This window comes from Vitis vinifera, chromosome 1 (assembly GCF_030704535.1).
Source record: "Vitis vinifera cultivar Pinot Noir 40024 chromosome 1, ASM3070453v1".
Taxonomy (NCBI): Eukaryota; Viridiplantae; Streptophyta; class Magnoliopsida; order Vitales; family Vitaceae; genus Vitis; species Vitis vinifera.
Window position 1 is genome coordinate 18,959,639 of NC_081805.1, and position 27,197 is coordinate 18,986,835.

Sequence of the window (27,197 nt, forward strand, 5' to 3'; positions counted from 1 at the left end):
GAAAAAGAGTAGCAGTTACTATTATTTTATTTCATTTTATTTTTAAACAGAAAATAATTGTGCACAAGTGTATCCACCCGAATCCTTTAGAAGTTGTGCGGGAGTACCAAAATTCCTGGATTCCAAACACAAAGATCAGGGGCTAGAGAAATACATCCAGAAGCCTGGAGAAGCTGCGGTGGTTTGAGGTGGGTTTTTAGTTATATTATAAAGCGCTGTTCTCAGCCTCCAAGGACTAAGCATCTGAGAAAGCCAGAAAGCTCGAAAAATGGATGATGGCATCTCCCGCAACAACAACAACAGCAACCAAATTCTTTGCCCAATCAAACCGATTCGGTGCATCGTTAAGCTTGGTCTGTTTAATCTCACGCGCCCTCCTTCAATTAGTCACTCCTATTTCTCTGTATATAATTTCATCAGATTTCAGTCAATCTGCATCCTATGCTTAGATTTTTTTATTTTTATTTTATCATTACTTCCATATTGCTGATCAAACTCTAACTGAACATCTAGCACTTTCCATGTTTTCCCTTCAACTAGCCGGAAACACTTCTTGATTGGTTTTACGTAGTAGGGCACAAGAATTGTGAGCTCAGTGAGTTTGTATTTTAGTTTCTTAATTGACCCCTTTGGCTTTTTTTTTTTCCTTTGAAGTATGAATTGCCTTTATCAATCATAGAAAGGATAGCTTCGGTTTTAGGTTTTTATAATTAAGTTTATCCGTACATTATATTAATTACAAACCATAAAAGTTATACCCAGGTTTTAATTTTGTTTGTTTGGTGAGAATCTCGATGGAGTTGATGCAGCATGAGTCAACAGATTCTGATATTAAAGTTGAAACGAATTGATTGTAATTTTGCAATTTGCTATCCGGATGTGCGTAGTATGGTTGCAGAGAAAAAGAAGGAAGCAAAAGTTAAACTTAAATCTTTAGTTTTAGTTGTTGGGAAATCAAGGGAGCTTAAACTTCCACTCAATGGCGACTTAATTAAGTCAAGTTTGTCACTTTTCTAAAAACTGAGACAACTTTTTTTAAGGTCCAAAAGGAGGGTAGATGGTTTTGAGCATGATTTTTTAACTGGAATAATTATATAACCTGGAAAAGAGATGAAAAAGTAAATGTAAAAAAATTTCTTGATATATGCAGATTAGTTATACAAGCCTTTTTTTCTGTAGTCCAGGAGGTGCAGCAATTACCTGCAAAAATGAAATAGAGAAGATGAATGAAGAAAGTATTGAGAAAGTTTCATCACAGCTGAGACAGGCAATGATTTCAGGGCTTTCTTCTCTGAAGATTTGTGGGATGGATTGGAGCAAGCGACCTGGAAACTCTGAAGCTTCACCTACTGTGGATGATTTTAGTGATCAATCATTGTTGGACTCTGACAGATTTATTGTTGTTCATGGAGCAGGTCAGTTAGTTTTGGTATGAGCTAGAAAGTCTCTTTTGATCAATAACATTGGAGATGTTGAATTTGAATTTGGGCTATTGGCTTGTGGTTTTTCTTTTCCTCTTTGTATGAGTTAGGACTGATGACTTAACTAATTTTTTAGAAAACATGAACATTGGCATTTTCTATGTGAGATGTTTGCCTTCTATTGGTGCTTTTTGTGTTCCTAAGAAAACAATGGGAGCAATGTAAGCTATTAGCCTCTCTCTGATTTAAGAGCTAATAATCAAGTGATTCTCATGGTTCTTTTTCTTCCTCCTCTTCCCCCCCTGTTTTTCAAATGTCTAATGATTCAATTTATACTTCTGTTACTGGTTCAGGTTCTTTTGGGCACTTTCAGGCTAGCAAATCTGGAGTTCATAAAGGAGGATTGAACCAACCTCTTGTCAAGGCTGGGTTTGTTGCTACACGCATTTCTGTAAGATTTTCTGCTTTGTCCTTTTGTTCTTCCTGACGTTCTTTTCTTTATTTTTTAGGAATATACCAAAATTTTATGCTCCTGTAGATGTTTGGATGTTTCATGGTTTAGGAGAAAAGAATGGGATAAACTAATGGTGATGTTAGAAAGTGGGTCAAATATGGAATTTTGTTTTCATTTATTGGACTCTGAATTCTGGAAAGCAGACACCTGAGTGTATTATTCTACTGGCATTATTTCATCCAGTCAAGGTCTTAGGTTAATTTATTTCAGATGCTATTATTCTTCATCAATCAAGTTTTAGTCTTTTTTCATTTTCTCCAGCCTGTCACGTGGTTCTTACATATAACTGTTGGAATTGGGATCTTATTCTGGCCCATATTCATCTTTTTATTTGTTTCTGCTATTTCAGGTTACAACACTCAATCTTGAAATTGTTAGAGCACTGGCTAGAGGTATTAATCTAGATATTAAATGAAACTATTATTAAAACATTATGTTATATGATTGTACATTGTAGCACTTCTTCCCTGGGCAAGTATGCTTAACAGGGCAAGTTGATCCCTGTCTCTGACAAAGTGCTAGAAATGCTATAAGTTTGGTTTTATTCCTCAAACTACCACTGCCAAATTAATCTAGCTATTAAAGATCAAGATCGACTTGCACAATAAATTGGGAAAATAAACTTGAGGTTCGAACACATGATCTTCCAATATTAAAGATCAAAATCAACTTGCTCAAAAAACATAAGCTTCAAACACCCTCCGACTAAACTTAGCTTTGACACCATGTTGGATAACCAATTTTTCTAAAAGCTTAAGCTATTAGGATTTGAACCCACAATGTATATTATGCTCTCCAACAGTCTAGACATTAAAATACAACTTTTTTTTTTTTTTTTTTTTTTTGATGAATAAAAATTTAGGTATTCTTGCTTTTGAAGATTTTGAACTAACATACCACACGATTTTATGCTCTTTCATGTACAAATTTTTGGAGTGGGTGAGGGTATATATAGAGTCTATTTCTTTGTCCCTTTTAGATTTCATAGATTGGATGGGCTATAAGTGAAGCGGGGGTGTTGGTTTTTAGTCTATCCCTCCTTTTTTTGGCCTTGTATACATTGTGTATGTTTAGGTGTTTTTTTTGATAGATAAAAAGAAAGTCATTAAAAAGGGCCGCCAAAATAGTAGCCCAAGGTATACAAGATGTACACAACTACCACCAACCACCCCCACAAAAAACCAAAGTTACAAAAAAAAAGAAAAAAAGAAGAGAGGAACAAAACCAACCCACCCTCACCAAGGACCCAACCAATCTAGAAAGCTCACAAGAGTTAGAGGAACATCATCTATACACCCCTTTGCTTCCAACGAAAGACAATAAATAAAAGAACTTTTTAGCCTTTGGATTGAGAGCACTTCCCCCTCAAAGGCAATTTTATTTTTTGCCTTCCAAACTATCCAAAACAAGCATAATGGTCCTGCTTTCCACACCTTCCTGTGCTTCTTGTACACAAATGACACATGCTACCCCAATAGGGTTTCTTTAATCGACGATGGTAGGACCCAAGACACCCTAAAAAGGGCAAATAGTAACTCCCACATGACTCTTGTCTTTACACAATGGACAAGGAGATGGTTTATGGATTCTTCCTTTACATGACATAAAAAACATCTATTCGCTAAAGACCACCCCCTTTTCTGGACTTGATCCAAAGCCAAGGTTTTTCCCCAAGTTGCCTCCCAAGTGAAGAAACTGACTCTAGGATGCACCCACACCTTCCATATGTTGCTCCAAGGAAAAGAAATTGAAGTCCTCGGCTCCAAGGCCATATAGAGCGACTTCACAATATTTCCCATTCTTAGTCTCTCCAAAGCACCCTATCTTCCTTGTCTCTATGTACCCTCATCCTATTCAAGCATGAAAGAAACCTCTTCACACTTCCCACTTCCCAATTCCCAATCATTGAGGGGTCTAGAGAAAGACGGGCTCCAACCCCCCTTCCTAGGGACAGAAGAATCCCACACATGCTCCACCCTCACATCCTTAGAACTTGCTAAGACAAATAATGACAGAAAAGAGTCACACAACGGACCATTCCCACATCACTTGTCCTCCCAAAATTTAACCCTTTGTCCATTGCTCTACCACTCACAAGCTCCCACTTCTTCCTTATAGCTTTCCAAACACCGACACCAAACCCCTCCCTCACCTTCCTAGCTGGATTTTTTTTTATTCACGTGTTCTTTTACCAGTCTTCATTGCTGCTGGTTTTTTTTTTTTGTTTCGCGATCTGCCTTATTTCCCAAGAGATCAGTTTTTTTTTTTTGTGGAATATGTCGGAGGTTGCAGAGACGACTACTACAACACAATCGGAGGAGATTGTTTAATCTCAACAACTCGGGGAATTGCAAAACATTTAGGCTACGTATAGGTTGGATGGAAAAAATTACCTTAAATGGTCTGAACTTGTTCGCACTGTGCTGAAAGGGAAAGGGAAGATCAACCATCTTATGGGTTCAGGACCAAAACCAGGAGATCCCCGTTTTGAAGCATGGGATGAAGAAGATTCTATGATTATGGCGTGGCTATGGAATTCTACGACTCCTGAGATTAGCGACACATGTATGTTCTTGGCTACGACTAAGGATATTTGGGACGCAATCTAACAGACGTATTCAAAAGCTAGAGATGCGGCTCAAGTATATGAGGTTAAGGTGAAGGCGATTGCTGCAAAATAGGGAAGTAAAATAGTTACTGAATATGCCAATCAATTGAAAGCTTTGTGGCAAGAACTTGATCATTACTGGGTGATAAAAACCAAATGTCCTGAGGATGCCGCTGTTCTAAAGGATTTCATTGAACAAGATAGAGTCTATGATTTTCTTGTTGGGCTTAACCCAGAATTTGATCAAGTGAGAATCCAGATTCTTGGCAAGCAGGAGGTTCCATGCTTTAATGAGGTGGTGGCACTGATTCGAGGCGAGGAAAGCCGAAGGAGTGTTATGCTTGAACCACAAACCTTGGATGGATCAATCCTAGTTGCAAAAACAGAATATTCAGAGCAAGGAAAGAATGATCTGCCTAAACACTTAGGTAGAGACAATCAGTGGAAGGAGAACATGGACAATCTTTGGTGCACCTGTTGCAAGAAACCAAGACACACAAAAGAGAAGTGTTGGAAGTTGAATGGTAAACCACCAAGTTGTGAATGGGGAAACCGTGGAGGACAGCAAAGGCCTCAAGCACACATGGCAAAGCAGCCCAAAAAACTGAGGAAAATTCAGCAACAGGCGGGTTCAATAATGAAGAAATGGAGAAGCTGAGAAGCTTGTTGGGATCCCTTGATAAACCTACTGGAACTTGTATTTTGGCACACCTTCACTCTTTTTTTTGCATAAATGCCTCACATAGGGTTTATGATGACTCTTGGATAATAGACTCCAGTGCCACAGACCATATGACCTCCAAATCTCAACTTTTCCATACCTATACCCCAAGCCTAAGTAACAAGAAAATTGCAGTGGCCAATGGCTCTTTAGCTACCGTTGCAGGTTTCGGAGACATATACATCACACCTACCCTTATTCTTAAAAATGTCCTCCATGTACCAAAATAGTCGGCCAACCTTGTTTCCATCCAAAAGCTTACCCATGATCTTAAATGTTATGCTATTTTTTTCCCTTCTTATTGTGTTTTTCAGGAACAAGGCTCAGGGAGGAGGATTGGACTTGCTAAGGAAAGGAGCGGTTTTTACCACCTTGAATCATCTCAGAAAACTAGTAATAATTTGTTGTTGTCTTTTCTCAGTTCCTCAAATAAAGATACCATTTGGTTATATCACCTACGTTTAGGTCATCTATCTTTTAGGGTTTTAAAGGTCATGTTTTCTCATTTGTTCCAAGGATTAGATATTTCTGAGTTTCATTGCGAAACTTGTGAATTGGCAAAATATACTCGTGTATCTTTTCTTATTAGCAATAAAAGAAGTTCTCATCCTTTTCATTTGATTCATAGTGACATATGGGGTCTTTCGACTATACCTAATGTTTCTGGGGCTCGTTGGTTTGTATCCTTAATTGATGATTGCACTCGGGTTGCATGGATCTTTCTTCTTAAACAAAAATCTGATGTTAGCATTGTTATACCTAATTTCCACTCAATGGTTCAAAATCAATTTGGGGTTAAAATAAAAAGCTTTAGGACAAACAATGCTAGAGATTATTTCAACTAGATTTTGTCACCCTATTTTCAATCACAGGGCATTCTCCATGACTCATCATGTGTTAACACACCCTAACAAAATAGGGTAGCTAAGAGGAAAAATGGGCATTTACTCAACAAAACCCAAGCCTTACTCTTTCAAGGGAATGTTCCTAAGTCCTATTGGGGGGAATCTGTTTTTACTGTCACATACATGATAAATAGAATTCACTCACGAGTGTTAGACAACAAAAGCCCCGTAGAGATACTTAAGAGTTTCTTTCCACACTTCAGAACCTCAAATGGGCTCTCTCCTAGGGTATTTGGGTGCACTGCATTTGTTCATGTCCACAGCCAACATAGAGACAAGCTAGACCCTTGAGCCATAAAATGTGTCTTCCTTGGTTACTCATCCACTCAAAAAGGATACAAGTGTTACAATCCCTCAGCCATAAAATTTTGCACCTCTACAGATGTCACCTTCATAGAAAATAAACATTTTTTTCCCCAAGTCCTCTCTTTAGAGGGAGATTTCAATGATGGAAGATAGTCCTTGTGAGTCCTTTGAACCTCTTGATCTTCCTCGTGTTTTAACCCATGGTGATGAAGAACCTAAGTCATCTGAGTCAATCACACCTAAGTCACCCAATTTTGCCATTGAATCCGTGTCATCCCTTGTTCTAGCCAGTGTCACTCGCAATTTTCCACAGTTTCCTAAGGTGTATTTAAGGGAAAAGGCAATTCCAGATCAAAAACATGTCCAAGAATCCAACTTAGACCTTGGGAATGAAATCACGGTAAGATCAAACCCACCTTTGCATACACAACCTGGTGAAACTTCCATTGACTCAACAGACAACCTAGACCTAAACCTTCACATTGCTGTTAGAAAAGGCACCAGAGAATGCACTAACCGACCACTCTATCCACTATCACACTATGTGTCTCTTAAGCACCTATCACTAGCCCACAAGAATTTTATTGTGAGTCTAAATACCACTATCATCCCTAACATTGTTTCTAAGACATTGACAAAAAGGGAATGAAAGGATGCTATGAGAGAGGAGATGAGTGCATTAGAAAAGAATAAAACATGGGATATTGTTGAAAGATCGAAAGGGAAAAATATTGTTGATTGCAAGTGGATTTTCACACTGAAATATAAGATTGATGGATCTCTTGAGAGACATAAAGCAAGATTGGTAGCCAAATGGTACACTCAAACTTATGGAGTTGATTATCAGGAGACTTTTGCTCCAGTTGCAAAAATGAATACTGTAAGAATCCTGCTGTCACTGGCTGGCCACTACAATTGGCAACTCCTACAGTATGATGTTAAGAATGCATTTCTTCATGGTGATTTAGATGAAGAGATTTACATGAACATCCCACCGAGATTTGAGGGAAACATAGGTAACAAGGTGTGCAAGCTGAAAAAGGCCCTTTATGGGCTAAAACAATCTCCTACGGCTTAGTTTGGGATATTTGCAAAAGTCATGAAAGAGTCTGGGTACAAAAAAAGCGAAGGTGACCACACTCTCTTCATTATGCACTCGGTTGTAGGGGGAGTAACTGCTCTTCTAGTCCATGTTGACGACATCATAGTGACTGGAAATGATAAGAGATAAAAGCTTGAAGTGAAGCAGAGATTAGCAACACAATTTGAGATAAAGGAACTAGGGAAACTGAAGTACTTCCTCGGTATTGAGGTGGTATATTCTACACCAGGGATCTTCATCTCTCAACAAAAGTATGTGACTGATTTATTGGCAGAAACAGGGAAGATTGGGTGTTAACTAGTCTCTACCCCAATGGATCCAAACCACAAGTTGGGAGAAGTTAAAAAAGAACCAGTGGTGGATAAAAGAATGTACCAGAGGCTGGTTGTTAAGCTCATATACCTTGCTCACAATCGGCCAGACATCGCCTACTCGGTGAGTGTGATCAATCAATTCATGTATGATCCAAGAGAACCTCATCTTCAAGCTGCTTACAGGATGCTGCATTACTTGAAAGGCAACCCCGAGAAAGGAATTTTGTTCAAAAAGAACAATACTCTTACTTTAGAAGCATACACCGACGCTGACTATGCAGGTTCCCTAGTGGATTGAGGATCAACTACAGGGTATTGTACTTTTCTTAGAGGTAATCTGTTAACATGGAGAACTAAAAAACAGAATGTGGTAGCAAGGTCGTTTACAAAATTAGAGTTTAGGGCCATTGCTCAAGGGTTGTGTGAACTACTTTGGCTAAAGATTATTCTAGATGATTTGAGAATCAAGTGGGATGGTCTTATGAAGCTCTATTGTGACAAGAAGTCAGCTATCAATATCGCTCATAACCGTATACAACACGATAGGACAAAACATATTGAGATTGATAGACATTTCATCAAAGAAAAATTGAAGGAATGAGTAGTGTGTACGTTCTATGTTTCATTAGAACATCAATTAGCTGATATTCTAACAAAAGGGTTGAACAGTTCAATGTTTCACGATCTTGTATTCAAGTTGGGAATGGAAGACATCTATTCCTCAGCTTGAGGGAGAGTGTTGAGCTGTAAATAGAATAGGAGAATGATTTTCCTATTATGTTAGTTTTTTTTTTTTGTAAATAGATAGTTTTATTAGTTTCCTATTTCTGTAAATAAATAGTTTTATGATTTAGGAATAAGTTAGTTTCCTATTATGTTTCTTGTTTCCTATTTTTTCTCTTGTAATCTCCTATATAAATTGTGTGTATAGTCAATCTAATAGACATAACTTATTATTTTTCATCCCATATTTCGTATTAGTATTGTCTTTTCCACATGGTCAATTTTCTTTGAAACCTTTCTTCCTCACCATCCCAAACTGCTATAGACTTAGATGGGGCACCCAATGGGAGACCTAGATAAGAGGAAGGAAGCTCACCCACCTTACAACCTAGCTTAGGAACCAACTCCTCAATATTGTTCACCTCTCCCACTAGAATTAGCTCACTTTTATCCAAATTTATTTTCAACCTTGATATGACCTCAGACCACATTAACAACAGGCTTAGATATGTCATCTGCTCCTCAGAGGCTTCACAAAAGACTAAGGTGTCATCTGCAAACAACAAATGAGAAATATTCACCCTTTCTCCACCCTTACCCCTCCCTCGCTTGTTAGCCCTTTAAGAAGTCCCCATTGATTGCTCTTTTTATCAAACAGCTGAGTGCCTCCATAGCCACAACAAATAAGTAAGGTGAGAGGAGATCCCCTTGTCTTAAGCCTCTAGGGCTCTGAAAGAAACTAGTTGGGTTGACCAAAACAGAGAAGCTTGTTGTAGAGATGCACCTTTTCATTCACCCAATCCACCTTTCACTAAAGCCCATCTTATGCAAAACCGAAAGCAAAAAAAGTCCAATCCACATGATCATAATCTTTCTCTATATCAAGCTTGCATAAAATGCCACAACAATTATATTTCAAAATGGAGTCAATGACCTTATTAGCAATAAGTGAAGCATCCAAAATTTGCCTTCCCTCCATAAAAGCATTTTGAGCTTCTCAGATCACTTTTCCAACCACCTTTTTGAGCTTATTGGTTAACACCTTGGCCAACCATTTATACAAATTGCCCACCAAGTTGATTGGTCTAAAATCAATCGAATTATTGATTGTGTCAAAAAGACCCTTATGTCCACGCCCCAATCGTCCTCTCGGAGGAATATGCGCTTCTAAAAGATCTTTCATACTATGCCCAATCCTAAAGTTAGTTCTATACATATGACCAGCAACAAGAAAAATAAATGCAATAGCTAAATGATGATGAGCAATATTAGTCAGCCATAAACTTTGCGTTTGTGGATGGAATCCCCCGAGAAGGGTTAGAATGGTAGTTCTTGCTCCTTGAGAGTCATTAGGATTTGTTTTTAATAGAATCTCCTGTATTCACAGGTTTTCGTCGTTCCCATCACTTCTCAATTAATGGTTAGGTTTGAATTATACAATGGAGCTCCTGTTCTTGAGTTAATCTTCTTAGAACTGCCATTCAAAAACTAAGAGGTTACTCATTGTTATAGTTGGATGTCAAAGACATCTAGTTATTGTTCAAAACAAATTGTTACTATTCATTATCGATCTATTAAAGGCGCTTTAGATGCACGTGGTTCCAAGTTAATGCTAGATAAAAAGGATTTCAGTTTTAGTTTTCCTTGCGATGGTCCCGGACGAGGCGGTACGTGTGATATTTCGGCATACTATAAGTAATGATTATATCATTTGTGATAAATATAAATAAAAAGTAAGGCCATTCCACTCTGCAAGAACTCCGAATCATTCTCTTGAAGCTCATCCTCTTCATCATAAATGATCTGCTTGCCCTGAAAAGACCTGGCCCAATAGGGAAATCCCAATTCATTGGTCCTTTCGATACAATCAAATAGGTGGAGCCACTACGAAGAAGTTTTAGAAGTTACGAAGGAAGCTTCGAGCTCATATTGATCATGGGTTGAGAACGGGAATTGAACTCTATGAGATCTAATCTCCCGTTGTTCCTCAGTAGCTCAGTGGTAGAGCGGTCGACTGTTAATTGACTGGTCGTAGGTTCGAGTATTTTTGATTTTCTAATGGATTTACATCTTTCATTAATGGAAATTTTTTGATGTAGTGAGTAATAGACTCTAGTTGTTCGTTGTTCAAGAATTCTTGTTTAGGCAGTTAATACTTTTTTGTGATTCTAATCTTTTAACATTATAATTAGCTTTGTTAGGGCTAATATTTATCTTTGGAGTTAGAAAGAGTTTTTTCTTGTCTTTTATAATTTTTTTCTATTTTTTTTTTTTCTGATTGTGCTTGTTCCATAAGTCAAATCTTTCACTTTTTTTTTTTGTCAGTGAATAATTTGTTCAATTCATAAATCGAATTTGAAGAAAAGAATAGAAGAAACATCTAACTCCTTCATGCATGCTCCACTTGGCTTAGGGGATATAGTTTAGTTGGTAGAGCTCTGCTCTTGTGATTGGGTCGTTGCGATTACAGGTTGGATGTCTAATTGTCCAGGTAGTAATGATAGTATCTTGTACCTGAACCGGTGGCTCACTTTTTCTAAGTAATGGGGAAGAGGATTGAAACATGCCACTGAAAGATTCTACTGAGACAAAGATGAGCTGTCAAGAACATAGAGGAGGTAGGATGGGTAGTTGGTCAAATCTAGTATGGTAAGCACATTAATAGTTGCATTAATGATTACATTTTAAGTGGTAGTAACAATTATAGTGACAATTACATTTATAGTTACATTTGTGGTCAAAGTAGAACTAGGAGTGAACACGGGAGTTCCAGTAAACAAACTAGCACGAAGGGTAATGATTTAAAAAGTTCTAATGTTCTATATGTAGCTAAAAAATACAGGCATTTGTGGATTCAATGCGAAAATTGTTATGGATTAAATTATAAAAAAAATTTAAAGTAAAAAATGAATATTTGCGAACAATGCGGATATCATTTGAAAATGAGTAGTTCAGATAGAATCAAACTTTTGATTGATCCGGGTACGTGGGATCCTGTGGATGAAGACATGGTCTCTTTGAAGCGAAGAATTCAAAGAAAAGAATGGTTTGGAACAAAGAAATGGGGAAGAACTAAAGTAGTATTTTCATGTATGTGAATACGACTCTATCTTCATTTTTATCTGCAATCAATCTTATCATTTATGATCAACATCTTATGGAGCCCTTCTTGGGTGAATATTTTTCTATGGAAAAATAGAGCATTTTGTCGAAGTCTTTGCTAATGATTTTTATATAATCTTATGGTTGTTCAAGAATCCTTTCATGCATTATGTTAGGTATCAAGGAAAATCCATTCTGGCTTCAAAAGGGGCGCCTCTTCTGATGAATAAATGGAAATATTACTTTGTCAATTTCTGGCAATGTCATTTTTACGTGTGGGCTCAACTAGTAAAGATCCATATAAACCAATTATCCAAGCCCCCCCCCCCCCCCCCCCCTTCCTCTTTTCTTTAGGATTAAAACCAAAAAAGTTGCATTCAAGCTCTTCACAAAACTTCCATGTTTGTGGAGCTCCTTAAAGAAACTCATAACTTCAATCTTTACAAAATCCCATGAAAACTGCCAAAAGGCCATTGGGAAACCATTCGGTCCTAGAGCTTTCTCACCACTAAGGTCCATTAAAGCCATAAACACCTCCTCCTCTAAAAAAGGCTCCTCTAACCTTGTTGACTCCCGCACCCCTAACCTCTCAAACTACAACCCATCTAAATTGGGCCTCCAATTCCCCAAATTAGAGAGCAACAGTTGGAAGGCTTGGATCACCCCATTCTTGATATCAACATCTTGTGTGATCTAAGACCCATTTATCTTGATTCTGGTCAGCGAATTCCTTTTCTTGTGGGCGTTAGCCATCCTATGAAAGAACCTAGTATTTCTGTCCCTTTCTTTCAACCACACTTCCCTTGATTTTTGTCTCCTAAAGATTTCTTCCAACAAGACCCATTTTTTAAACTCCTCCCTAACTTCATTTCTGGCATTCATCTCCTCCAAAGATAAGAGTACAAGACCTGTCCTTAGAATCCTAAAAGGCCATTTGTTCCATAGCCATTGCCTTTTTGAATTGAATTTTTCCAAACACCTCTCTATTCCAGTTTTTCAGGTCCAATTTCAAAGCTTTCAACTTTGCTCCAAATGAAGCTTGCAGACGCACTAAACTTGTACCCCTCCCACCAGCTTTTTAGCAAGTCCTTGTAGCCTTCTTCTTTCAACCACATAAGCTTGAATCTAAAAGAAGACAGACCCCTCCTCACCCTACCCCCATATAGAGGAATAAGGGCATGATTAGATACTGGTTTGGGGAGAGCACATTGCACAACCCCATTGAAATGACACTCCCAACCCTCGGACACAATGAAGTGATCTAGTCTTGACTTAGCTTGATTATTCAACCTCCGCTCCAAGTAAAGGGCCTCCAAGCAATGATAAATCTTTGAACTCTACCTTAATTACCTTAGAGAACCTTCTCATGGTTGCTGATATTTACCCCCTCTGCCACGCTCACTTGAAAATTGGATCATATTAAAGTCGCCAACCACACCCAGGGACCATCTTCTAGAACTTGGAGAGACTAGGATGACCTAGATGACTCTGAATGAGAAGAGGATCATCGATGGAAATGCAAGCTGCAGGAGATGAAGGTGATGTGAGGTGATAGTTTGGGAACCATTAGCTAAAGTAAGAGTAGGTAAGGTAGAGGTAGTAGTAGTAATAGAGGAGAAAATGTGTTTATTACCAGAGATATGATCAGATGCTCCAGAATCTAGATCCATGGGCCAAGAGAAGGAGATTGAGTAAAGCATATAGAGACATTACTGGTCTGGGCAACAGAAGCAACAGAAGCTGATGTGGTTGCTTGATATCAGAGATAGGCATCATAATCACTACCAGTAAGGGTGATACTCTGAGATGTGGAGCTCGTAGCGGAGCCAAGTTGAGATAGCAGAAGATCAGATGACTGAGCAATGTGGGCAGTGCGAGGAGGCCATCCATGTAACTGATAGCAACGATCTCGAGTGTGACCAAGCTTATTACAATAGGTGCACTGAGGACATTGTCCTCGACCTCGATTGCCACTACGTCCTTCTTGAGAGTTAGTCTGAGAGGCTAACATAGATGAATCTGAAGGACCATCAGTTGATAAGGTCTGAGTAGAGGAGAGGCGTAAGAGACGAGCGAACACATCATCCAATGATGGTACTGATGGACTAGCAAGAATTTGATCTCGAACAGATTCAAGATCTGGACGGAGGCTAATGAGGGTTAACACCATAAAGAATTTGTCAGTCTGTATTTGTTGAGCTTCAGCACCATTAGTGAAGGGCATCAAAGTTAAGAACTCCTTCTTAAGAGACGCAATCCGACCAATATAAGCAGACAGATCCATGTCCTGCTGTCTCACATGAACAGTATCAGAAACCACCTTATAAAATCGTTGAATATCATTAGTGTATAATCCTTTAGCCTGAGTCCAAAATTTAAAGCAGGTTTTGTAGGCACGAAGATGATGTAAAATTTTGGGATCAATAGATTGCCATAATATGCTGCATAATTGTGCATCGATTTTCTTCCATTGCACTTTGTCAACATCAAGTATAGCATCCTCAGGTGTAACAAGATGATCCTCATAATCTTGTCCCAGAAACTAGAGTTCCACGGACGCTGACCAGGAGAGATAATTCTCACTACCAATCAATTTTTCCGATGTGATAGTAGGAGATCTAGAGATGATGGATGTAAAAATAGGATTTTTAGTCACCATATCCACTTCACCTGAGATTGAATCACATTTGGATTGAAGAGAGCCCTAAAGGGAGGTCGGATTACAACTGTGGAAGAAGAACCTGGTATGTCGGGACCCAAACAAAGGAGAAAAGTGACTGGAGATGAAGAAGAGGCCTTCCCAAGGCACACATAGGTCTTAGCCAAGGAAGGGAGCTGCCGTCGGAGGCTGAAATGCCAAAAAAATGGTGAAGCAGGGTTCGGAGAGGATTGACGGAGGCTTAGAAGTACAAGACGGCGCCGGACGAGCTTGCTGGTAGAAGCTTGGCACCAGAAAGTGGGCCACGCGTTCTCACGCGCCGACACGTGGGATTCAGGTTGCCGGAGAAAAACGGCGCGTGGATTGGTTTTTTAGCTCCGATGCTTTGAGAAAAGTTGCAGATCTCCTCTTTGCGCTCTTGATGATGTGGTCGGTGTCGGAAAATATTGCCAGAAACAAAAGTTGTTGGAAAAGTCTCAGGAAAATATCGTCGGAAAAATGTTGACGGTGATGAGGGTTTTCTGACCACGATATGGTTGACTGGAAAGCTTTGGGAGATGGAAAAGGTGACCGGAATGAAACACGGTCACTGGACGGATTCCCAGAATTAATTACACGGGTAAACCAGAAAGAATCAAGTTTTCTCCCTTGACTTTGATACCACTTGTAGGACTTTAGACGCTACCAACTCTCTTAAAAGCAATTGCTGTTAGGAAAGGCACATACCTTAGCCTTATAGTGCATTAACCCAAGCGCCCACGGCAAACACAAGGGGAGTTGATGGACGCGGCCAACCCTCCGATCTGCCAACAATCTCCCCTCCAGCGACACCCCTGGGGTTCAAACCCGTGACCTCGGCTCTGATACCATGTTGAAAGAGAGAGAGAGAAGACCTTAATTTGTTGAAAGAGAGAGAGAGAAAACCTTAATTCTCATTCATATGATTAACTTCTTACAATAGAGAAATATATATACAAGGCCAGGTTGAACTAACTACTATATATGTGACCTATATTAAGAAAAGAAAGAAAGATTGTACACTATAAATACATTATATTCAACAACATCAAACTACTGCTAAACTAAAATCCCAAAGTTGGCCTTCTGATAACCAAGTCACCTACTTGTCAGAGTTCATAAAACCTAAGACCCTTTCCTGTTTCATATTATAATTCACTTGATATTATGTTCCAACAATTTTCCAACAGAAAAACTGAATTTGTGATCCCTTCATTTTTTTCCAACAATGGTTTTGGATAGCACTTCTTGGGATGCTTATTTTTTATTTTCACAGGCCAGAGGTTCTTATTTTCACATTAGAACGGTACAATATGCCCCCGAGTTGCTTCAAGCTGATGAACTCATAACTTACTTCAGTTTGACCAAATTTTGTGTTGACTTGGGAGTTTTCAAATTGGGGAACCATGCCTTCTGCTCCAAAATTTATGAACATGTGTTTTTTCACTTCTGTATATGGCTTTTCAGTTTTCTTGAAAACGCTTAAGTCATCTGTTGGAAATTAGGATTAGCTGTCCCCATTGAGTGTTAATTATGGCTAGTCCCACTTTTTATCATTACCATATGTCTGAGAAGTATAAATAATAACCATAACATAGTTTTATGCTGTTCTTGCAGAGGGTATTCCTTCAATTGGGATGTCTCCATTTTCATGTGGATGGTTGACTTCTGAAAGAAATGTGAGCATCCTGAAACTGTGTTTGTTAGATCATATGCATCAATCATGAAGACTTATTCTTTATTTCTTCTTTGTTTCTCTTCATTTCTTTTCTGTGGGGGAGCATGCAGCTCTGCCTTTTCTTTTAATCCAAAACATCAAAAGCTTGAAAGCTTCATTCAAATCCCTGCAGGTAGCCTCAGCTGATGTGTCCATGGTGGCAAAGGCTATTGACTCAGGTTTTGTACCTGTAAGTTTGAATCCTTTAATGTGTAACAAGACTTGGAATTTGGATATTTTATACAAGTTTTTGTTCCTTTGTATATTTTAGGATAACAAATCAAGTGGGTTGGGTCGGGTTGACAGTTAATGCAGGCTCAACCCATACATGGAACTCTTTTGCCCAAGCCTAACCCAATCCGAGGTTCTCAAACCCAACCCAAGGCAATTTTTTAAAACTTGGTTTCAAATCAGGTTAGGCTCAAGTTAGTAAATATATATTCAGATTGGCCAGTTTAATAAGCATTTTATAAACTTCATATCCATTTTCCTGAGTATTTTACAAACTATATTTAATAAATAAAAAACTATTAGTAATATTCATCTCACTAGAATTGTAGATCCTTTGCCAATCAACATATCATGTAAATTTATAACGTTCATTTACTTAATCAATCTAATAGTTAGAACCTATGCCACAATAAGTAAAATGAATCAAAAGCTATAAAATAAAAATAGAACAAAAACAAAATAACACAAAAGGCCATCACATAAGATTAAATGAAATTTTCAACAATTTTCAATTCGGTAATCAAATTAAGAGTAGAAGTCATCTTCATGTTTCAAAATTAAATTTCAATTCTTAATCAATCATTTAAACAACTCATCAAAATTAAAAGAAATAGTGGTTTATTTAATATGTTGTTCAAAGTAACTGAAAAGTTCATTACTAATCTTTCACAAAATAGTAAAAATACATCTAAAAATAAAATCATAAAAAAAAAATAATTGTTCATCATACTAAAATAACCAAAATCTTTATTGAAACATGAATCCTCAATTTTGTATCATTCCCTAACATTTAAAAGAACAAATATCTCTTTATATGGATGAAATGGATATGAGTATGATACTATTAAATAATGTGTATATATATATATATATATATTGGTGGGTGGGGATGGAATTCTCGGGCTTTTCTAGTTTTGTTTTGGCCTCAAACCTTAAAACTCTGAAGGTGCTTCTGAAAAAATGGAATCAAGAGGTGTTTGGTAATGTCTCGGTAAGAAAGGAGGAGGCTTTTTAGTAGATAGGTTTTTGGAATCCGAAGGAAAGGGAAGGTGTTTTATCCTTAGCCGAGGCAAAAGCTAGAAATTCTGCAAGGGAGGAGTTTAAAAAATGGGCTCTAATGGAAGAAGTTTATTGGAGACAAAAATCAAGAGAAATATGCCTAAAGGAAGGGGATAGAAACTCTAAGTTTTTTCATAAGATGGCTAATACTCATAGAAGGAAAAACTTCATTGTCAAGATTAAAGTGAATGGGGAATGGATTATAGGTGACAGAGAGCTGAGAGAGGGAGTAGTGGGGGGTTTTAAATCTCTTTTCTTTGAGGAAGAGGGTTGGAGGCCTAGTATTGAAGGGTTATCTTTTGAGACGTTGGAAGAAGAGGAGGTGACGAGTTTAGAGGGAATTTTCTTGGAGGAGGAGGTGCTGGGAGCATTGTTGGAACTGAATGGTGTCAAAGCTCTAGGCGTGGATGGCTTTTCAATGGTTTTTTGGCATTTTAGTTGGGAATTTGTGAAATTCGATGTGCTGAATTTTTTTAATGAGTTCCATGAACATGGCAGATTTGTTCGAAACCTTAATACGACCTTTCTGGTTTTGATTCCAAAGAAGAAAGGGGCTGTTAATCTCAAGGATTTTAGGTCGATAAGTTTGGTGGGGAGTCTCTATAAGTGGATGACAAAAGTACTGGTCAATAGGTTGAAGAAAGTAATGGAAGGATGATTTCTGACTTTCAAAATGCCTTTGTGGAGAGAAGACAAATTTTAGATGCAGCGTTGATAGCAAATGAGGCAATTGATTTAGTGCTAAAGAAGAAAGGTAATGGTTTAATATGCAAACTTGACATTGAAAAGGCTTAAGACCATGTCAATTGGGATTTCTTGGTAGCAATCCTTGCTAAAATGGGGTTTGGACACAAATGGATAAAGTGGTGTATTTCTTCTCCAAGTTTTTCTATTTTAATAAATGGAACCCCCTCCGGTTTTTTTCAAAGCTTTAAGGGTTTGAGACAAGGGGACCCAATTTCTCTCTGCTTGTTTGTGATCGCTATGAAAGCCCTTAGTAGGTTGATTTTGAAAGCTCAGGAGGGTGGTTTCATTTCGAGATTTACGATTGGGGAAAGAGGGGGTGATGGAGAGGAAATCTCTCATCTCCTTTTTGCTAATGATACTATTATTTTTTGTAAGGCCTCTCAACAACAAGTTACCCACTTGTGTTGGTTGCTTATGTGGTTCGAAGCCATGTCGAGGCTAAAAATCAATTTGGAGGAGAGTGAGGTGATCCCAATAGGGGAGGTGGACTTGTTAGAAGAGTTGGCCTGTGAAATTGGATGTAAGGTGGGAAAGCTACCTTCTTTTTACCTAGGGCTCCCCTTAGGGGCCTCTCATAAGTTTGTGGTAGTGTGGGATGGTGTGGAAGAACGTTTTCAGAGGAGGCTTTCGTTATGGAAGAGACACTATCTTTCAAAAGGGGGAAGACTCACTCTACTTCGGAGCACTCTACCTAGCTTGCCAATCTATTTTATGTCCTTGTTCACTATCCCTAGATTGGTAAAATTGAGGTTGGAGAAGATTTAGAAGGATTTTTTTAGGGGGAGGAGGGGCTTTAGAGAAGAAAGTACATCTAGTCAAGTGGTCAATTGTTTGTAAGGCAAAGTCAAAAGGAGGACTTGGGGTTTAGTCTCTTTTGTTGTTCAACAAGGCTCTCTTTTGTAAATGGTGTTGGCGTTTTGCAAGTGAAGGGGATTCTTTATGGAAGAAAATCATAAAGGGAAAGCTTAGGGAGGAGGAAGAGGGGTGAAGGTCAAGAGTGGTGAAAGATTCCTTTGGTGTTAGGGTATGGAAAGAGATTTAGAAGCATTGGGAGCTTTTTAAGTCTATAATTTCCTTTGCGGTGGGTAACGGGAGGAGGATAAAGTTTTGGAAAGATAGGTGGTGTAGTGAGGAGCCTTTATGCGAGATTTTTCCATCCTTATTTGCCTTATCTGATTCCAAAGAAGCTTGGCTAGTTGATCTATGGGAGCATAGAGGAGAAGGTGGCAATTGGAATTTCCGTTTTGTTAGAAACCTAAATGATTGGGAGTTGGGTGCCATGGAGCACTTCCTTTCTTTACTTCAAGGACATTCAGTGAAAAGGAACAAGAGGATAAAGTGGTTTGGAAGGGTGGGAGCAAAGGGGTCTTCTCTGTTAAGGGCCTTTATTTTGTGTTAGAGACTGGTGGTACAACCCCTTTCCCTTTAAAAATAGTGTGGAACCCTTGGATTCCTTCAAAGGTGAGTTTCTTAACTTGGGAGGCTTGTTGGGGAAATATTTTGGCTTTGCATCAGCTTCAAGGAAGGGGATGGACCTTGCTCAACAGATGTGCTTTATGCAAAGTGGAGTTAGAGATCATGGATCATATCCTTCTTCATTGTGTCAAGGAAAGATTATTATGGCAGCTAGTGTTCTCCATTTTTGGTGTTTGGTGGGTTATTTCTGAGATAGGGAAACCCTCCTAGGGTGGAATGTGACTTTTATTGAGAAAAGGCACATTAAGGCTCGGAGAGCAGCCCCTACTTGCATTTTTTGGACACTTTGGAAGGAAAGAAATAGGAGATTTTTTGATAGTGGGGAATTATCAGATCAAAGGCTAAAAAGTTTATTCCTAAACAATTTTTCTATGTGGGTTAGGGTGTATATAGGTGGGGGAAATATGAATTTGATTGATTTCATAGAGTGGTTGGGCATGGGGTGAGGGAGGGAGTATTTTTTTGTACCCTCCTTTCTACTTTTTGCTTGTTTTACTTGTATATGACCTGTATACTCTTAAGCTCTTTTTGCACTTTTTTTTTAATACATTCTCTTATCAAAAAAAAAAAATTTACATACATATTTATTTATATTTTAAATTTTTTATAAATATATAATTAGGTTCAAGCTAGGCTTGGGTTGTGCAAGCCCCTAACCTAAGTCCCATCTAAATTTAATTTGGGTTGGCATTTTGTTGCTTGAGCTTGACCCGGTTTTCAGATTAAGTTCTCAAACTCCTAAAAAATTTGGTTGGGTTGGGTTGAGTGCACCCAAGTTGCAATCCTAATATATTTTCCCTTCTATGCAAGGCAAGTGTTCAAATTGATATATGTTACGATGAACTACAAATTGAAGTCTTTTGTCTCTATATCTTTCATATTTTTATCCCTGAAGTTGTATATATTTTCTGTTTACTGAAATAGTATGAAATTTAAGGACACTTTCCGACAGTCACTCCTAGCTTTGAACTCATTTTTCTTTTTCCCATGTCTCTTGCTTTTCAAGTGGAAAGTCATCTAAGATATAGAACAGCCTGGAAAGTATTTCTCTATATATACTTACGAAAATCTGGTACTTGGATAAATAATAGAGCTATTCTTTACTATTAAAACAATTTTACATAAGGAATGCTGCAAACTGAAGATGATATGATTTTCAAGTTGAAGATGGAAACAGCCTGTATATTAGATTGATCTTTTACTCCCAAGGAAAGAATAAACCTTGTCTGGGCAAAAATTTTCTGAGCTTTATAAATAGCTAAACAGCATGCTTGATTAAGTTCAGTGTAGATAGCATTCCAGCAGCCCTGCACCTGTTAGAGTGGATTCCAGTTTTAAAAGAATCCATTGGCTGAATGTTGAGTTATCATAACCTTTTTTATGCTCACTGGTTGTAGAAGGAACTCTCTTAGAACAAGAACCAGATATCTTTGGAAGGCCTAGTGATAGAATAGACCATTTGTTAGTTGGTATGAACCACTAACTAGGTATATTTCTTGCATGAACTTCCAGATAAGAGATTGCTTGTGTTTGAAACAAAGACATTATGTTCTGAATCTTCTGATTCAATTTATGGTAGAATTCAAGGATTCATCTCTAAAATTTTCCTTGAATATGCAATGAAATATATATAGGACATTGAGAAATGAAGTTGGTTTTTAACATTTTATTTTCTATAGCATTAACATTTAATGATATAGAGAACTGTATATAAAATGGGTAAAAATGTTGATTTTTATCACCCTTTCTAGGTTCTGCATGGAGATGCGGTCCTAGATGAAGCTCAGGTATGATTTATCCTGTTAAAGTTTAGTCAGGTGTCATTGTTAATTTGCATTGGCTTGAACTTAAATCACCTTATTTATTTGGTCAGGACTGCACCATATTGAGTGGAGATGTAATCATTCGTCATCTTGCAGCACAACTAAAGCCTGAATATGTTGTTTTTCTTGTATCCACTATCTATGGAATAGATCTTGTTCATGATTTTGTATGTTGGATGCAGGCATGTGAATTACTGCCCGAATTTAAATGTTCATTAGTGAGCATATTAAGCTCAATGTAGCAAACATGCATGCTGCATATCATCAAATTTAAGTATTAAATTTAGAAAACTCATTTGACATACAACTTAATGTCCTAGATGATGAAATAATGAACTTTATGTAAGTGCTGATATAATTTTTCTAGTGTAAAATTTCTTTATGTACCACTAGATCTGGATGGTTCTCAGATGGGTTAAAAGTATTACATCCATTTCATTTTTTTCCTACCTGGTCAAAATAATATTTGTCGGAAAATAATTGATTCCAACGATTTGACAGCCTGGTACTTGTCTCTTAACCAACACTCCAAAGTGCTGATGGAGACAATCTCTAATTCCTCTCAATTTAAAGCCTTGTTTGGGATAGCATTTAACTTGCATTTAGGAATAGAAGAAGTAGAACTAAAAGTACTTGTTATTGCATTGGATTGAATTTCATGCTTCAAAATTAGATTTTAAAAATGCTTCTACAAAATATAAATGTTTTTTAAAAATTTAATTATGTAAAAATTTGCTTCCAGCATCATGTTTGAGGAAAAACATGAGTTTCCCCACTTGTCCAACAGTTAGATGAATCATGTTAGGAATTGCGAGCCCTATGTTTGAGAGTTCCATCCAAACAGTCATAAAAATTGCATTTGCCTTCAAATGTTACATTTAGAGTTTGAGAAACTTTCTTGAACAAGGCTTCACTTACAATGGAAGAAAACAAAGTGAAAAATAAACGGCCAAAGGAGTTGGAGGTAATTTTGCTTCTAAGAAACCATATTTATTAGAAGTAGATTTGCAGAAATATAACTATTTCCCTTGTATGATTACATCAATGTCTTAAAAACTCAAACCTTTTTTCCAAAATTTGCTATCTTAGAAAAATCCCATATTCCAAGCCTAAAATCTGACACTTCAATTTAAACTACCTTCCCTATCTGTTACATGTGAAAGGTCATTCTATTTATGTTATGTTGTTATCCAATATTATCTGGATTAAGACAGATGTTCTTGGGGTATATGACCGTCCGCCAACAGAACCTAATGCAGTACTTTTAAAGGAAATTGGTGAGTGCATGGGGCACTGATGATACTATTGTGCATTTGGATTTGATTTGTCAGATTGGACCTGCATAACTGATTTTTTTTTTTTTACTATAACAGCTGTGAGCGAAGATGGGAGCTGGTCTGTAGTTAAACCAACACTGAAGGAGATGAATAAGCAAGGTTAGTGAAGAACACCAGAGCTTTTATTTATCACAATTTATTTGTGGCATATTTGGCCATTTGAAAACTATAGCTTTGTACATCTGGCCCTTTACTTCTTGTTTTATTTTGAATCAGTACATTTGTTTGATTTTCTATGCATCAAACTCAACCCATGAAATTTAATTGTTCATACCTCTTGTGCCATAGCCATGATTCATCTTATGAACTTACACTGAAAACACTGAGGTTAAGATCAGAAAATTCTAGAGGAAACATTTCATTTTCAATCATTGTTACAAATAATGATAATTTCTAGTTCCCTTTATCATATATCATGCATCTTCCTTCATTAAAAATAGCATAGAATCCCTTCTTGATTAGTTGTCCCAAACTTGTCAAATTTTGAGCCAAGCTCGGTAAATACATAGTATCATGAAGAGTTTTCTTACCAAACAGGATGTCAACAGTAACAACTCCCTTACCGTGAACTTGGACTTTTTTGTTATCCTCCATGCAAACGTGAGATCTCATAGATTCATCAAGTTTTAACAAGATCATTTTGTCTCCTGCTGTATGGTTACTACATCCACTGTCAAGTACTAAACACTTTTGTAGTGGCAGTGGGGCAAGAAATATACAATTTTTTACATTCAACTTTCATCATCAACCTTTTCTTCATGAAAACTTGCATTATTTTTAGATTTATACCAACATTCTATTTTTGTATGCCCATATTTTTGCAAATGGAGCAACACGGAACATTTGGATTCTAATTTTTATGCCAGTAATCTTTTTCAACATGACCTTTCCTTTTACAATTATAGCAAGTGAGGAGACTGCCATTACCTCCGTTGAAGTTCTTCTCACCAGCTCTCATTGAATTGCGTTTGGTTTTCACTTTGCTCATTATTTTCCAAGCCATGATTTTTCCCTCTGCAATGATGCTTCCGTCTTGATGAATTCTGTGTTGTCTTCCTCCATTGGTGCCCTTTTTAAAATCAGCCCTGGATTGGAAAGCTTACTCATCTCGGGTTTCAAGAAACCTGTTCAATATTTCTTCATGCATTTTAAAGAACCATAATTGTACTAAATCTTGGATTTCTCAATTGCAGAAACTACGCCATTAAACTTGGGATTTAAACAACTCAACACTTTTTCCACTTTTTGACCTGACAAATTTTCACCCAAAGACCTTATCTAATTTATAAGAGAAGTAACTCTAGAAAGATAATCTTCTATTGACTTAGATTTTTTTGTCAGCAAGGTTACATAGAGTTTTCAATCTTAAGTTGATTACCTGATCTGATCCTCTATATTTATTTGTCAGCAATTCCAATATTCTTTTGTGGTACTTGCACCCATAATTCTTGGAAAATTGTATCAACCCTGGCCTGCTGAAGGTAAAAATAGAGCCCAAATGTATTTCCCTTCAATGTTTTTCTTCAGGCAGTGATTAGCTTATCTTCCGTATCATATTCCATATAACCATTCTACTAATAGCCATAAGCTGAGAGATAAATAGGGTTTTGTTTGATAACTGTTTTTTAAAACAATTTTATGTTTTTTAGAACAAAAAATAGAAAACATATTTGACAACCAGAAAAGAAAAAACAGTGTTTTCATGGAACTTCTTTTAATTATTTTAAGTTGTTTTCATTTGTATTTTTAGAGTTTTTTTTTTAAATAATTATTCAAGTATGGAGAATGACTAAAAATAAAGCATTACATGTAAAAAGTAAAAAGTATTTTTAAAACATTTTTAAAAACATAAAAAACAAGTTAAAGAATATTTCAAGTTCTAAAGAATTTTTTTTCTCTACAAAACATTAAAGAACAATTTTGAAAAACCGTTCTCAAAAATTGTTTTTCAGAACTGTTTTCAAAAACATCTCCCAAAACAAAGCCTAGAGTTCTCATTTTAATGTTGTAGCACTAATAAATTTCACCTTTGAAAACGGGAATAGTTGGCTTAGCTATAGTCACCAATGGCAGTCATTGTTTTTTGAACGTTACCTTTTATAGAGAAACTACTTCAGTTCCAAGATTTGCTTCAATCCAATAAGAGGAACTACTTCAATTCAAAGTTTTGCTTCAATCCAATAAGAGGAACCTGTGGCTGTTGTCTTTTCTGAATAATAAACAAAAGGATGATTATATGTAGGATAGACACCTAGAAGACTTTTTATGAATTTTACTTCTGTTGCAGAACACCCAGCAGTCCTTTAAATAGAAATATTCAAGCAACTAATATATTCAAAGATCAAGAAAAGACAACCTTATCTCAACAAAATTTATTTGAGAAAGTATAAAATTGGAAATCCGCTCTCCTAAATTTGAATTTGAATGTTCTTTTAAGACATTGCAACTTGAATTACTTATCCAAGAAACCTTAAAATGCCTACTTGGATGTTATTGAATCTTTAGCTCAAAATAAGAGGGTAGGGATATGGATGGTGCTCATGCCATCCTAGAAGTAGAACTGCTATAATTACTGCCATTCTGGCATATTTTAAGGGCACTCCCATGTGTGTGTGTGTGTGTGTGAGAGAGAGAACTCAATTCAACAGTCTATATTCACTGTTTCCTTTTTAAAGATGAATCAGCATCAGCATTGGGATTAAATTATTTTCTGCTGCTTTAGACTGTAACACCTTATTTCAGTTGTAATATGATATGGTCAACAGTTGAGATAACCGTAGCAGCCCATGATACAACTGGAGGAATGGTAACCAAGATATGGGAAGCTGCAATGATTGCTAAACTTGGAATTGATGTCTACATTGTGAAGGTTGGTGCTCAGAAAGTAAATCTGCTTCTATTGTTTCATCTTAGAGTTGATAGCACATTTTTGCTGGATGCAGGCAGCCACAGACGACTCTCTTAGGGCCCTGAGAGGGGAACTTAAAGGCAACAACGTTCCTGAGGAGTGGCTGGGGACTGTCATCAGATTGTTGAGATAGAAAATCTGGCCGGCTGGATGTGCTTCTGTGTGTCATGCTCCTTTCTTAGTTATTATGATGAGCTCCTGTTTGATCCTGGAAAAGGATGAAATTGGTTGTTATTTTTATTGTATGAAGGATCTCAGACATACGATACTCCTGAAGTGGTTTGCCCCAGAAATTCAAGGGACCTTTGCTGGGATTGCCGATGCATTTCTTCCTTTTAACTGCTCTTCCCATCCCCCTTAACGGTCATCTCGTAAACAAGGGTCTAACCTACAAGTGACCATTTTTCTTGGTATTTTATTTGATGATAAAGTCTTGAGGAATGTAGTTTAACCATGCTCTTTAACCTGCGAGAAGCTGAAGCACACTATTACTCTCACAATCAGCTCCATTCCTTTTTTGGTCTCACTTTCAACTGTTACACCTTTTTCTTTATCTATTTCAAGAAGCTGGTCATCATAACACTAAAATGCACTTGTCCTTGGTGTGGGTTTAAATTACTGGGTTTTTTCTTTTTACCAAATTATTTGAAGAAAAATACCATTTAATTTAGAAATATTTGAGTCAAATAGATGATTTAATTTCTATTTTTGGAAAAATAATTTCTATTTATTGAAAATAGTAACTATAACCTCAATTTTACATTTTTTTTTTCTTGATCCTTTTGTTTTCCTAAAAGCATTTGGATGTAAAATAAGGATAAAATAAAAATTGATGAAAGATATTTTTATCCAAAAAAACTTATATTTTATGATATAAATATTTTATCCTTCTTAATCAAACGATCCTTTAATTTATCATTGTAGCTTAATATGCTTATGGCATCAGGTGATATTGTGTCAGTTCCCTTCCAAAAGCTGCTCTCTCAAGTAGCTGATCCTAAAGCTGTCGTATTTTGTTTGCAGTTGGCTGCGATCCCCATTCCTAACATGGAAGACAGTACATCTTGTTTGACCATCCGAAACCATTTCTTCTGAGAAAAACCTGCTGGAACAATGAAACAAGACAATATGAAAACCAATAAAATAGAAACTAAACTGTACATTGCAAGATTGCTGGCAACTTCGCAACAGCCCAAAGATACAGTCATGCTGGCTGATTTAAATTCCCCACGACACATAATAGGCATTGTTCAAAAATTAATTTAACACAACAAAAATATTAAATTAAAAAGCCTAATAATGACACTTTCTTATAGGTGTCTCCCACCCAGGCAATCCCTCGTTCTCAAATTAACATTGAGAACAAGAAGAAAATGCTATCATCTCTTTTCTTGGTCTAGAATTTGAGACTTTCACGCATTCCCTTGAAGGAAAGTTACCTTGGGCCAATGTCCTTTCATGGGCACTGATCTGCTCTTCTCCCAGGGAAACAACACAGTGGAAACC

General features: G+C 37.1%; 1 protein-coding gene across 1 annotated transcript; it reads left to right on the forward strand.

Moving 5' to 3' along the window:
* Nucleotides 1–34: 34 nt before the first annotated feature.
* LOC100247979 (isopentenyl phosphate kinase) lies at nucleotides 35–26,145 on the forward strand. Its single transcript, XM_002263727.4, has 12 exons — nucleotides 35–353; nucleotides 1,185–1,415; nucleotides 1,775–1,872; nucleotides 2,285–2,327; nucleotides 16,011–16,072; nucleotides 16,244–16,300; nucleotides 21,375–21,410; nucleotides 21,497–21,574; nucleotides 22,657–22,723; nucleotides 22,820–22,882; nucleotides 25,549–25,652; nucleotides 25,726–26,145. The coding sequence occupies exons 1-12, from the start codon at nucleotides 269–271 to the stop codon at nucleotides 25,822–25,824; spliced, it is 1,023 nt and encodes a 340-aa protein (XP_002263763.1). The 5' UTR covers nucleotides 35–268; the 3' UTR covers nucleotides 25,825–26,145.
* Nucleotides 26,146–27,197: the final 1,052 nt, after the last annotated feature.

What these genes read in the sequence shown, in the direction of transcription:
- LOC100247979 (XM_002263727.4), top strand. Translation starts at nt 269, where the DNA reads ATGGATGATGGCATCTCCCGCAACAACAACAACAGCAACCAAATTCTT. An exon ending in TCGGTGCATCGTTAAGCTTG is followed by an intron (nt 354 to 1,184) that starts GTCTGTTTAATC and finishes TCTGTAGTCCAG; the next exon opens with GAGGTGCAGCAATTACCTGC. An exon ending in CTGAATATGTTGTTTTTCTT is followed by an intron (nt 21,575 to 22,656) that starts GTATCCACTATC and finishes ATCTGGATTAAG; the next exon opens with ACAGATGTTCTTGGGGTATA.